Here is a 14777-nt window from a genome sequence, read left to right on the forward strand (position 1 = left end):
ATAAGTGGTATCCTCTAGTAGACAGTATTTGTCCTTTGTGACTGGCTTATTTCACGTAGCATAATATCCTGAAGATGCATCCAAGTTGTAGCATGGAATCATAATTTCCTTCCTTTTTGGGTTGAATAATACTCAATTATATGTATATACCACACTTTTAGAATGCATTCATACATCATTGGACACTTGGATTGTTTCCACCTTTTGGTATTATAAATAATTCTATGAACATGTGTATGGAAATATTTCTTTGGCGAGCCTATTTTTAGTTCTTTTGGGGATCCACCTAGCAGTGGAATTGTTGGACCATATGACACTTTAATTTTTTGAGGAACTGCCATACTGTTTTTCATAGCGACTGTACCATTTTACCTCCCAGCAACAGTATACAAGAGTTCCAGTTTCTCCACATCCTTGCCAACACTTGTTATTTTCTTTTCTTTCTTTCTTTTTTTTAATAGTAGCAACCCTAATAGGTAGGTGTGAGGTGGTATCTTGTAGTTTTGATTTGCATTTCCCTAATGATTAGTATCTTGAGCATCTTTTCATGTGCTTATTGGTCATTCAGCTTGTCTATTCGAGTTGTTTTTATTTTTTTTTTTAAGATTTTATTTATTTATTTGACAGAAGAAATCACAAGTAGGCAGAGAGACAGGCAGAGAGAGCAAGGAGGAAGCAGGCTCCCCGCTGAGCAGAGAGCCTGATGTGGGGCTGGATCCCAGGACCCTGGGATCATGGCCTGAGCTGAAGGCAGAGGCTTTAACCCACTGAGCCACCCAGGCGCCCCTATTCAAGTTGTTTTTTAATCAGGTTTTTGTTTTTGTTTTTTAAAGATTTTATTTGTGAGAGAAATTGAAAATAAGTCCACAAGTGGGTGGAGGGGCAGAGGAAGAGGGAGAAACAGACTCCCCACTGAGCAGGGATGCCTGACGTGGGGCTGTATCCTGACCCAAGCCGAAGCAGACTTAGTCTAATGACTGAGCTACCCAGGCACCCCTTGGTAGGAGTTCTTTAAATATTCTGGGTATTCACCCCTTATGAAATACACAGTTTTCACATACTTTCTCTATTCTGTGGGTTGCCTCTTCACTCTGTTAATTGTGTCCTTTGATGCACAAAAGTTTTAATTTTGATGTCGCCCAATTTATTTTTTCTTCGGTTGCCTGTGCTTTTTTGTCATATCCAGGAAATGATTTCCAAATCCAGTTTCATGAAGCTTCCTCTCTATGTTTTCTTCTAAGAATTTCATAGCTTAGGCTGTGATGTTTAGGTCTTTGACCATTTTGAGTTAATTTTTGTGTATGGTGTGAGGGTAAGTGTCCAACTTTATTATTTTGCATATGATACTCAGTTTTCTCAACACCATTTGTTGGAAAGACTGTTCTTTCTCCCTTTGAATGGCCTTGCCTGTCTTGTCAGAAATCACTTGACTATATAAATGAGGGCTTGCTTCTGAACTCTCTCTTCTCTTCTGTTGGTCTGTACATCTTTTTTTTTTTTTTAAGATTTTATTTATTTATTTGACAGAGAGAAATCACAAGTAGGCAGAGAGGCAGGCAGAGAGAGAGAGAGAGGGAAGCAGGCTCCCTGCTGAGCAGAGAGCCCGATGCGGAACTCGATCCCAGGACCCTGAGATCATGACCTGAGCTGAAGGCAGCGGCTTAACCCACTGAGCCACCCAGGCGCCCCTGTACATCTTTTTAATAATACCACATTGCTTTGATTACTGTAATGCTGTAATTTTGAAATCAGAAATTGTGAGACTTCCAGCTTCCTTCTTTTTCAAAATTTTTTTGGCTATTGGAAATTGTTATAGCTTTAGTGATGCTAAGAGCAGTCAAAAGGTTTTGATAGTAGTGATAGCCTGATCCCTCCATTGCAGAGGTCTTCTCTGTCAACCAGCCTTTTGCCTAATGGTTTCATTCATTGATGATTATTGCCTGAATCATTTCATCAGGGGTTACAAAGTGATTATTTCTTTCACATACATTAGCTGGAGTAGTTCTGAGATTTTTTTTAAAAAAACTGTTTTTTTCATCAACAATGACATTCTGAAATTTAGTTTTGTAGTAAGGCTAGATTAAATGCTTAATTCTTTACCTTTAATTGTCGGTTTTCAGAGGAAGGAGTTAGTGCTTTAGTTGCTTTCAGGGAAACGAATGAAGAGGGAAAGTTAAAGTTTAGATACCCTTCTTTAGGGTAGAATCCTGAATTCTTAGATTTCATATATGAAACCTGTTTTAGTTCATTGTAGTTAGGGACCCAGGAATCTGTATTTTTTCACATGTAAGCCACATGACCTTGATGTAGGTGGTCTACAGAGCAGATTGCTGTGAAGTAATATGATTGATTGAAAACTGGTTACTATTTTGTTGTGTTGTCTTCCATACCACAGGTGGTGTTCACTGAGAAGTTAATGCCCAATCTTTATCAAACTAATTCATTTTTAAATTACAACATTAAATGTTAACTTGTTTAAGTCAGGAGGTCTTTTCTGCTTTTTTGTTTCCTGTTGCCATTATGGTCCTTCAACTATAGTTAGACATAACCAGTTGTCAGACATTTAATCTTAATATTGACTGACTTCCAATAGGGCAACACAGTAAACATTTTTTTTAAAGATTTTATTTATTCATCAGAGAGAGAAAGCACAAGCAGGGGGAGCGGCAGGCTGAGAGAGAAGCAGGTTCCCTGAGTAAGGAGCCCCATAGAGGACTCGATCCTAAGACCCTGGGGTTGTGACCTGAGCTGAAGGCGGCTCAACAGATTGAGCCACCCGGGTATCCCTTTTTGTTTGTGTTTTAATGCTACTTAAATGGTGCTAAGTAGTTGAACATAAATAATTAGGCATTTATTGGACATCTATCCGTGCCAGTCACCATCTTACAGAATTTATCTCTAGTCCTTTCCCTCTCTCCCTTTGACCTAGGTTTGTTTGTTTGTTATTGTTTTCTTTTTATTTTCTTCTTTTTTTAAAATTTTTATTTATTTATTAGAGAGAGACAGTGAGAGCAGGAACTCAAGCAAGGAGTGGAGAGGGAAAGCAGGCTTTCTGCTCAGTAGGGAGCCTGATGTGGGGCTTAATTCCAGGACCCCGGGATCATGACCCCAGCCAAAGGCAGATGCTTAACTGAAACACCCAGAGGCCCCTGTTTTTGTTTTCTTTTTGTTGTTTGTTGTTGTTGTTGTTTTTCAGTATCGAAGCCATTTCTACTATTCCTGAGTCACAGTTTAGGAATTATATATTTAGGGGCACCTGGGTGGCTCAGTGGGTTAAGCCGCTGCCTTCGGCTCAGGTCATGATCTCAGGGTCCTGGAATCGAGTCCTGCATCGGACTCTCTGCTCAGCAGGGAGCCTGCTTCCCTTTCTCTCTGTCAAATAAATAAATAAAATCTTTAAAAAAAAAAAAGGAATGATATATTTAGAGGAGTCTCCCATTACCGCCTCCTTCAGCCAGATATCCATTTTTATTTGTTCATTTATGGTTTATCTGTACAGCGTTGTCTTGCAAATACTAGCCAATATATGTAATTTTGATCCTTTTCTTACACAAGTGTGATAACTATATAGATACTGATCTGCATCTTACTTTTCCCCCCTCACTTAATAATATCTTCTAGAGATCACTGTAGAAATCATTCTATTTTATGGCTGTGGAGTCTCCCCTCAGGTAGATGTGTTATTTTTCCAGCCAGTCACTACTGATGGACATTCAGGTTTCTAAAAATTTCTTGCTCTTTCATATAATATAATGCTGTTATTGTCTCCAGTTTCTTCCCTATTTCACTTCTCTCCTTCATAGCAGAACTCTTTGGAAAATTTTCAATCAGAAATGGCTGTCTCCACCTCTTGATTTCTGGACTCCTAAATTCTTTCCATTGGGCTCCGTCCCCACCGCTCCACTAAAACTGCTTTTTTCAAAACACCACTGACCTACGTGATGCCACCTCCAATGCTTTGTTCTCACTTTCTCAACCTTACTTGAATTAGTAGCTGCACAGGACCCAGTTGATGACTCTGTCCTCCTTGAAACACTTGTGAGGAGGCTTCTAGAACACCATATACTCCTGGGTTTTCTTTATTCTTGAGGCTGTTTCTTCTCTTTTTATGACCTCCATTTCATTGAATGAATGCATTCTGCTTTCCCGTGGTATCAGCTGGTGGCTGGGCCAGCTCAGGCCCCCTGCAGGAGAGGGTGGTCTGCCCAAGCAGGGAAGTAGGAAGGGGTGGAGGCTCTGCATCTGGAAGTTGAAGCTGGGAAGGGGAAGAGAGGAAGGCTTCTCATTTCAAAGGTCACCTGAAACAAGCCCGAAGTCTGACACAACCAGAATTTATTGGTGTAATACGTGAGAGCAGGCTCTCCAGCGGAACTGTGGAATGCCACACAAGAGGGAGGAGGGATGCGGCCTTTGTACGGTTTGGGTTCCTGCTGAAGGATTCTGAGAACACTCTCAGGGAAATGGTCAGTTTTGGATTGGTTGCTATTTCTGAGGCAGGATTAGAAGGCAGGATTAATTAGGGTTTGGTGCTACTTTGAGACAGGGGCAGTTTAACAACAAACAGTCCTCAGTAATCGATGCTACAAAAAAATGGGTTTGCAGGTATCATTGGTAAGAAAGCAGTAGTCACGCAGAGGGTTGTTAAAGCATTTTGTAGCTGCTACATGACCTTGGGAGAAATCGTGTTTTCTCTTACCTTTGCCTGCCTTTATAAGTGTCTGTCCTTCTAGCCTAGTTGAGGGCAGGGTTTTTTCTTTTTCACTCTGAGCTGATTTTCATCTTTGATCTCAGATGTTTTTACTCTTTCAGTTCCATGGCACTGATTTCCTGGATTTGGAAGTAGAGATTCTTGTTTCCTAAGACCGAAGCTAGTAATTGAGTGGTTTAAGGATCACTGTAGTCCTCCATCCCATCCCCAAATTAACATAAAGGCTCATAATTTTTCAGTAGGGCATGATTCAGGAAAATTGTGAAGTAGGAATAGTTTCTTTGTTGTTGCCATTTCAACTCTTCTTTCTGAGCGCCTCAATGTATTGGGGGCCCCAGGGACCCTTCACCATCTCGTCTCATCCAGGCTTCCACTGCTCTTTCTTAGGCCTTTTTCTTTTCCCCTTTGTGAACTTGAGCCTAGTGATTGATTTGATGAGTTTAAGGTAGCTTAATATATTCCTTTGGAGGTCATTTGCATTTTAAAAGGAAATTCCTGAGAATAATACTGAAACCAAGGAACAAGATTCTAATACATTTGTGGCAAGGTGGGGTGGGTAGGGAACAGGGTTTGAGCAAAGTCAGTGGTTCAGCCGTCAGTCGTAGCAGCTGAAGAACTGGAGTCTGGCTCTGCCTTCTCCCCACTTAGGTGCTGAGATAGGTGGTGTGTTGATAAAGTGAAAGTATCAGAGTGCCTGGGCATTGTCATGGCCGTTTTGTGTTGAGTAAATAATGTGGAAATGTAGACTGGAAGTTGAGACTAGGTAGATTAGTGCTGACAATTGGAAGTGCCTCCTTTTCCCAGTGGTACATACACACTCCTGCCTTGGTAGTTCCAAGAGACAGACACAGGTTAAGTTGAGACTTCACACTGCTTACTGTCTGGGAATTGATTGGCAGTCCATAGATTGGCAGTGCTCAAACTCTCCTCTCCAGCCTCTGTCACAGAAGGTAGGCAATACGTACTCAGCCCTCCTATGGAGATGAAATGTGAACCTATAGTTTGTAGCCCAGCCGTTGACTAGAGCCTGTGTACTTCTCCAATCCAAGTGATTTCTTAATCCTTAGGGCACATGCGAGGTTCCTGTTGTGCTTTGAAGATGTATTGAGCTTTAGGAAGGATTTGAATCCACCACCTCCAAACCTAGACGTGACCTCCATGGTAGTCTTCCATGCGCATGCTGACTCAAGTCAGGCTGTGTGTCTCCTGGTGTTGTGGCATTCTTGTCTCATGACTCCTTGGGAGAAGCCCAAGGCGTTTGCTCTAGAGATCAGAAGCCTACAAGATTTCAGTCTGAGCCACAGTTTGAACCACTTTGAGGTGTCTTTGTAAACTGAATTTGTAAAAGTTTATGCTTTCTCAAGTCCCCTGGCCTTTTCCCTTGGGAAGCCCAGACCCAAGTGCAACATACTGATGTGGTAGATTATTGCTTTAAGTTACTTCTGTCTGCATCTTATACAGGCCAGATGCCTGCTCTGGAAGACACTGGGAAGCTTCTCCCTAACATCCACATCAAGATGATGGCTCATTTGTATAGTTGTTGCTATTCCTTCTGTTTGAAGACTATTAACTGGCCCTCGCTGCGGTACTGAGAAGGATTGCCTAGGAAAGGAGAGCATATAGGAGTGAACTCAAGTCTAGTTTTGAATGGATGACTTGTTAGAATAAAGACCTCAACATTGGCATATTACTGTTAACTGAATTCCAGACTTTAGATTTTGTTTGTTTGTTTGTTTTTTAAATACGGGACACTCCATGAATTTGTGTATCATCCTTGTGCAGGGGCCTGCTAACCTCTGTATCATTACAATTTTAGTGTATGTGCTGCTGAAGTGAGCACAGATTTTATCAGTTCCATTCATGACTTCTTTCTGTTCCCAGAATCCAGTCTCTGGCACCGTGTTACATGTAGTTGTTTTGACTTTCACTCTCCCCTGATCTGTGACAGTTTCTCAGTCTTTCTGTTTCTCAGACTGACTGTGACTGTTTGGAGGAATACTGGCAGGTATCCTTTATAATGTACCCCAGTGGAGCTTTTCTGATGTTTTCCTCAGTTCAGACTGATGGTATAGATTTTGGGAAGAATACAACAGAGGTGAAGTGCCTTGCCAGGGCGTACCTCATATTTACGTAATATCACTGGCGATACGAACTTCGGTCACTTGATTAAATTGTTTGGTTGCCAGTTTCTCTGTTGTAAAGTTACCGTTTTTCTCTTTCCTTACTCTGTTCTTTGAAAGCAAATCACTAAGTCTGTCCCACACTCAGGATGGGTTGGGGGATATGTAGAATTTCATGTATCTCCTATATCCCTATGACATACTCCTATCCTTTTTTTTCCTTCCTTTTTAACACTTTCTTACTTTCTGATACTAAAAAGATATTCTAGGCTCATCTTATATTTTCCATGTCTTAACCCCAGAATCAGCCATTTCTCTGAGGAACATTTGTTTTTTTTAATTAGACAATACTGTTCAGAAACCGCTAGGCCTCCTCCTCCACCGTGGGCAGAGGTGGGTAATGTGTGTATACATACTACCCTCTGTAAACAGATGTATCTATCCTTGTTTCTATGTTTCTTCATCTGTATATGTATTAAGATAAACGTGAGTTGATACTGCTGTCTCTGACTTTAATCTAGTACCACAGAGTTCATTTTAGAATGCCTGCCTTCCTTGCTCATCTGTCATATCCTTCAACAGTAAGAAAGCTTGCTCCCAGCATTTCACTATTCATTTATGTATTTAACCCCAGTTTACATGTACCCATGTTGTGCATGTATGATAACCCATAACCCCACAAGAAACAAATTTACCAGTTTGAATATTGTACTGATTTTTAGCAATTCTCTTATAGTGGACAAATAATAGATATTTGTTCATGTTTATTATCATGTTATTTGATCTGTGATACTAGCCTTTAGATATATGCAGTATTTTTTTTTTAACATTCCTACCATAATCTGAGATGTCTTTGTCTGCATGGTTCATTAAGATTATGGAGTTGGGCTTCAAGTAAAATATTTTCCTTTTTTTTTTTTAATGCGGAGCTTGAATTCATGACCCTGAGATCAGGACCTGAGCTGAGATCAAAAGTTGAATGCCTAACCAACTGAGCCACCCAAGAGCCCCAAAATATTTTCCTTTTTACTCTGCATGTCTAATAATCTAAACTTAAGAAATAAAAAGTTCATGTCTTTCTTTAGTAATTTGTTACACATTTCTACAAAAGGAAGTTTATACTGTCATTAAAGTTATATACTTATTAAAGGTTTTATATGTAAAAGGGAGAAGTTGAATGAAACTATTTACAGTACCATTTAATTCCAGAGTCCTGGCTCAGGTCCTTTTTGAAAAACATTTTAAGGCAAGACACTCTAAATCAGTTTCTCCATTTGCTTACTAAGCCCTGAATGTGTAGGCTTGGCACTTGAGTCTGCTTGATTGGCTACTTTTCTAGGACATCCTCTTGGCCCATCCTTGTTATTGGTACCAAAGATCATATATGTTTGTGGGTAAAGATACTCTGGCCTGGGAAATGGGACTCCTTATCTATAGCTGTAGTTTCCTGGGTTCTTCTTGATTCCCAGTTCCTATTGAGGAAAAATAAGTATGAGTTGTAAAAGCTGTTGTGAGAATTGAGCATTCTCAGTCATCATGTACATTGACTTTTAACTTGAAGTCTGATCTTGGACCCATCACTTCTGCCTCCATACTTCAGATCCTTTATGTAAAAAGTACAGCCATTCCATTAGATGATTTTATCATCACAAATAGTAAAATGTGGCTGGCAGTTCTTATCACAGTTTTAAGGCATTTTGGCAAGAATTGGAGATGGTCAGCCTCTTGAAACAAGCTTATTTGGTCCATTTTTATCACCCTTTTTATTTGATTAACACACTCATTCACACACAGTATGCATGGGATGAACACATCTGAAACATGAGGGCTAGCAGTCGTACCTAGATGGGTTAAATTGTACCATGTAGAAGGTATATTTTGTTGTTCATAATGACCCATCATGGTAATAACTCGGGAGGATCAGAACTGGAGTGTTCATTGTTGGTATTTATAAATCATTGGTTTCTTAAATGATTTTCTATTTAGAGCTACTATGTATAGAAGAATAGCCAAGGTGAAGAGAGTGCGGTGGCTTATGTATGATATGGTCCAGTGAGTTATATGAAAGAAACAGTAGTTCTTAAAGTTGGGGGGAAAATGTCTCATTAGTCTCATATACTGATCACAGTCTTGAGAAAACTGTCCTATCTCTTCTCGTAAGCATTTAGTTTCCTGAGCAAAGTGAAGGAAGCATATGACCTATACCTGAGTGTGTAAAACATATCACGTACTTACAAAAAGGACTTTGGAAAATAGATGGGTGAAAGAAGAGAAGAATTAATGTACGGTAAGGCAGGGCACATCTGTTTGGGGGAAACGATAACAGAGTGAAGAGATGTTGCCTTTGGTTAGAAATCTAGGCTAGGAAAGCATGGAGTGAATTTCCCTCAGCCGCCTGCCATTGAATTGTTTTTTTAAGGCCTACGTCATGTTGGTTTATGAGACTGACTTAGAGTTTTGAATGATAGTCCTCTGACCCAGTATTCCTGGCACCATTCCACATTTCCGAGTGAAGTAGCACGCTGCATATCTTGGCTTACAATGTTAATCAACAGCTTGAGCTTCTGTCGCCCTCGTTTACATGAGGATTCACATTTGCCATCAGAAAAGCTGTGTCTGGGGTGGATTACCTGTTCTGGGCTTCATACTTGTGAGGCCGGTGGCTGCAGAGCTGCTAACTCCAGAAGCGAACAGCAGATGTCACTGTGTCTCCACTTATTTGGTTTCTGGCTCCTAGCCAGTCACTTGCAACCAAGTTTTTAATGGAGTTCCCAAACCACTGAATGCAAATTGAGTATTTATTGCCTTCATCAGATACGACCCCAGATTGAAAACTGAGAGTAAGCATGGCCCAAGAGAGTTTTCCTCATTTTCTTTCACTATTCTTTTTAGTTGGTGGATTTCTTTTTTCCTATTCTTAATATATTTTGGTGTAGGTAACTGATGAAATTAATTAGCCTTTTCTTTTCAACCATTCAGCAGTTATTTAGGAGTCTTGGACAGCTTTTCACATTTGTTTCAGCTGGGTTTACACGTTAGAGCTTCTTGGCCTTTCTGTAGCTTGCTTTTTAAAAGCTTTCCGGCAGAAAAGTTGATGTCACTGTTCTTTAAATTTAGAAGCAGAACATTGAAGGAAACTGTCTCTTTATTCTTCTGTTTGAACCCTTAGCTTCAGCAGTTGAGGAAATAGCTGAATTATGACCAGAAGTCCTGTGGTGCATCTTTTTAAAACAAATCTCTTACGGTTTCAGTGTAGATGGTGGGGTTTCCCTATACGACAAAGGCAGGGTTGGTGTTAAATTGGATTATTTAAAAAAATCTGGGGCATACTAAGTTTTTGGTATCCTTTGATCACATAGATCATTAGAAAAAAAACTCTAGGTGTTATTTCCCTTAATAGTCAGGATTAGTGGTTTACACATGTGTCCTGGTGTCATTATTAATTGGTTCCCCCTTTACTCTCAGTTGTCCTGGTTTGGACAATATGTCGTCACCCTAAATTGCTCAGAGAGGTGGGGGAGGAGGGGGGTCATTGATAAGTTGCAATTCTGGGAATTATAAGTATTTTTTGGCTTAGGAATTATGCCTGCCCTGAGTTTTTCTAAGTTACATACATTCAAGCTAAAGCAAAAACCACAAAGAGCTTATGATTCTGGGAAAATAGTTTTTGGATTTTTGTCTATAGATCATTGTTCTCTGGAGCAGTGATTTCCAAATATGGCTGTGCATCAGAATCAACTGGTAACCTTTTAACAAATACTTTTGTGGGTCTTACCACAGACCCGTACTGAATATGTACTGGAGTTTGGTGACATTACCACAAATGTAGAAATGCATGCCATGCAAATGTACTGGTGACTTTGTCAGCTTGCTTTTCAAATTAGCGTGTTAAAGGACGTTTCTTCCTATGTTTTGGGTGGCATCTCGGGCTTCTGGTGGTGGCTGCTTTGGGCCTTGAGGGCCTGCCTGTCACTGATGTAAGTTGCCTTTTTGTTTCAGATGTCATCTGGGTGATTCTCAGTGTGGAGGTGGGTGGACTTTTAGGAGTAACGCAGCAGCTGTCATCTTTTGAAACGGAGTTCAACACACAGCCACATCGCAAGGTAGAAGGAAACTTCAACCCGTTTGCCTCTCCCCAAAAGAACCGACAATCAGATGAAAACAACTTAAAAGACCCTGGGGGTTCCGGGTTCGACTCGATCAGCAAAAACACATGGGCTCCTGCTCCTGACCAAACCGAGCAAGATGAGAATAGACTCTCACAGAACTCTGTAAATCTGTCCCCCAGCAGTCACGCAAACAACTTATCAGTAGTGACTTACAGTAAGGTAGGTGCCCTCGGAGAAGAGGAGAAGGGGTAGGTGGTGGGCCTTGGGACTTGTGATACCCTTTCATGGCAAACCTAGAAGCCTAGAATGTTCTTTAAGACTGCTTAGCTCTTCTGCCAACAGCAACAATACAAAAACCTACCCCTTCTCCCCTCCCCCCCATCTTCATGTCCTGTGGATGTTACTTTATCCACATTTATAATTTACCACTGTCTCTCTGCTCTGGTTTGGGTGTTGAAAGAACAAGGTTTTTTACCTTTAGCATTTAAAAAAAATGAAAGTCAAAATATCACCAGCTCTCCTTCCAGTGTAAATGTATACTAAGCCTAGAACAGCAAGATGCTTTTGGAATCTTTTCTTACTTTGTTGTTGTTTTTATTTTGGCTTTGGGTGGGACTTTTGTTTTTCCAAGGAAAAAAGACAAACTCTGTTATTTATCCTAAATACTATTGTTGGGCTTTTGCTTTACTTACCTTGTTTGCATGTCTTCTTGTCGATGTATTTTCAGTCTCTTATGGCCCTTCTACCTCCTTACCCACAACCCAGAGTGGCCCAAGTGATATTTTGACTTTTTATGTATGGGTCAGTAAGTGAGAGAATTATTTGTTGAGTTGACCATGATTTTAAATATTCTGATTGTTCTGAGATACTCTTCTGGGTGTTTGATTTCTTGACCTGCTTCTCTCCTTGCTAGCTGGTTAAACAGTGTCTTCCACACTCTGCTAAGGGTGATGATGGTTCTTGGTTGTTGGTTTGGGTTGGTTGAGTAAAGCCCTGATGCCAAGAGCTCATGTAATAGGTGTTTCATGTGGCTTGGGCCTGTGAGCATTCCTGTGCATTCTTCTCTGATTAATAATGCTGTGTATTAGGCCCAGCATCCCACCAATACAGTCGTAACACTGTTAAGTCTGCCCTTGGGTCATGTTGGCATTTACCCTCAAATTTTGAAAAATAAAACTGATGTTTATTTGAGGGACAGATTGCTTGTCTGTTGTTAAGAATGTTATTTCTCTGACTAATGGTTTATATATGGTCCAGATCAAGAGGCGAATTAAGGAAAGAAACCTGAGGGCGCCTGGGTAGCTCAGTGGGTTAAGCCTTTGCCTTCAGCTCAGATCATTCTCTCAGGGTCCTGGGATCGAGCCCCAAGCTCTCTGCTCAGCTGGGAACCTGCTTCCCTTCCTCTCTCTCTCCCTGCCTTTCTGCCTACTTGTGACCTCTCTGTCAAGTAAATAAATAAAGTCTTTAAAAAAAAAAAAAAAAAAAACAAACGAAGAAGAAAGAAAAGAATCCTGATGATATGAGTCCTGTTTCTCCTCACGGTCTAGTAAGAGAGACTTCATTCCCTAGTGGGTATAACAAAGGATTGATTTTTTTTGGTTGTTTGGATGGTTGTTGTAAAGGTTTCTGCGGAGTCATGTTAGTTGTACAGGATATAAGAAAGTTAATTGGCAAGACAGTAAATTTGGCTGTATTTGAGTTAAGATTTCATGTCATAACACTGTAATAAAAGGTTTTTCATTTAAGCTCCTATTTCTCCAGATTCTTCCTCCTTAAATTTAACCATCCACAGTATGACTTTCCAGGTGGCAGGTGAGCCAAACCCTAGGGTAAGCATGTCCTGTTAGAACTGAAATTTGCAGCTGAGTTTAATGGGAAGATGAGAGCTGAAGGAGGCAGAGCCAGTTGCCCCAGTGCTTTGTGTAATGGAAGCCCCCCTCTCCCAACTGTGAGCTCCCTGGCTGCAGTAGTCACTGTGGTCTTAGGAGACGGTTGGTGTGCCTGGCCAGGGCATGCACTCATCTTCCTGAGTTGTGAACCTGTGAGTTGTTTGCAGCTCCTTCAGGGACTGATGCCTTTTCTCCAGTTCTGTGATGATTGCCCTGGCCTGGGGCGGTGAGATGGGGTTAGCAGGGGTCAGGGTGGATTACCTCCCAGCCTTAGTGAGGTCCTACCATGTTGTCATTTTGTTTTGTTTTTTGTTTTTGAAGGAGTGGGCTGTGGTGAGGCTAGAGGCTATTAAGATTTCTTGTGGTTGATGAATTCATGGTATGTCACCCAATTTTTTTTCATGAACTCTGTAGAATCATTTAGAAGTAGTATTTGCAAGAACCAGAGAAAAGGCTCTCATTGGAGGTGCTATTCAGAGACTATTGGCTATAATGCATTGAGAATGTGGCACTTAGGTCCCAAAGAGAAACTGGAGCCTCCCTTGTTTCTTGCTTTTCTTTGTTTCTTTTTTTTTTTTTTCCTTCATTTATTTTTAGAGGTGGGAGAAGGACAGAGGAGAAGGGAGAGGGACAAGCAGACTCCTCGTTGAGTGAGGAGCCTCATGCAGGGCTCCATCTCATGACCCTGAGATCACAACCCTGAGATCATGACCTGAGCCAAAATCAAGAGTCAGACACTTGCTTAACCAACTGCATCACCCAGGTGCCCCTCTTGTTTCTTTTTTTTTTTTTTAAGATTTTTTTTTTTTTTTAATTTGACAGAGAGAGATCACAAGTAGACAGAGAGGCAGGCAGAGAGAGAGGTAGAGGGAAGCAGGCTCCCTGCTGAGCAAAGAGCCCGATGCGGGACTCGATCCCAGGACCCTGAGATCATGACCTGAGCCGAAGGCAGCGGCTTAACCCACTGAGCCACCCAGGCGCCCGCCCCTCTTGTTTCTTAATTTAAGCAGACTCGTATTCAGAATGTATTTCCGTGAGCATTTGGCAAGTTCTCTGAAAGCATTTCTGGTTAAAGTGGAATTGGCTCCACCTCTTAAGTCTCCTTAAGAGCAGGGTTAGGGTGTAGACAAACAGCACTCAGTATTTACTAACACATCTCTGCACTGTTTAGATCATTGTCCACTGTTCAGTGGGAGATTTGAAGAATGAAAGAAGTTATCCCTATGAGCAGCTTACAGTGCAGTAGGGAAGATGAGATACAGACATAGCAATTACAGAACAGTTCAGTCAAGAAGTCCGGAGGGACAAGAACACAGTCAAAATGTGCAGTTTGTGTGTATGGCTGTGGATTAGAGTTAGGGCAGAGAGGAAGAAGAGATTGAGTTGATGGAAAGGGCTTTTCAAATGATACATTTGGAAAGACAGGAAGGACAGTGAACAGGTTAAATGCTGAGGGCAGAATGCTTAAGAGACCTGTGGTCAGGAGACGTGGGTGACAGACGATGAGAGATGGGCTCAGTCATCTGCAGTGCTTTCCTTTGAGTCTGCTCAGGGGTGTACCTGACACAGTGGTGAGATGAGGTATACCAGAGTTAGATTTGAGCTCGTCCTGTGTGCCAGCTGTGTTTCCATGTACTTCACATATAGTCGCTCATTTTTTGGACAGGAAAACAAAAAGTTCCAAGGGACTTAGGAACTGGCTCAGTATTCCATAGCTGTTGAGAGACAGAGCTAGGATTCCAGTCCAGGGTGCCACATTACTAAAACATGTATTATTAGTAAGTGAACCTGGGCTCTCCCTAGATCCTCCAGTTGGGTTGGAGGCTGTGGTGAGTGAAGGCATTTACTGAGTTGATCGGTATCATCAAGGAGTAAAAAACAGCAGAGTTGAAATAAGATAGTGCCCCTCACGTAAATCAAAGATTGCCTATGGCATCTTCTTTCTGAAGAC

The 14777-nt window shown here is 41.2% G+C and overlaps 1 protein-coding gene and 1 non-coding gene across 2 annotated transcripts in view; one reads left to right on the top strand and one right to left on the bottom strand.

The window, feature by feature from the left end:
* Positions 1-14777, top strand: part of ILRUN (inflammation and lipid regulator with UBA-like and NBR1-like domains) — a 91124-nt gene that overhangs the window by 62797 nt on the left and 13550 nt on the right. The window contains exon 4 of the mRNA XM_044255020.1: positions 10828-11156. Coding sequence (XP_044110955.1) covers positions 10828-11156 — 329 coding nt within the window. The remainder of the gene's footprint in view (positions 1-10827; positions 11157-14777) is intronic.
* LOC122898109 lies at positions 6446-6548 on the bottom strand. Its single transcript, XR_006382849.1, has one exon. It is a non-coding gene; the product is annotated as a U6 spliceosomal RNA (small nuclear RNA).

Source organism: Neovison vison, chromosome 1 (genome assembly GCF_020171115.1).
Source record: "Neovison vison isolate M4711 chromosome 1, ASM_NN_V1, whole genome shotgun sequence".
Lineage (NCBI taxonomy): Eukaryota > Metazoa > Chordata > Mammalia > Carnivora > Mustelidae > Neogale > Neogale vison.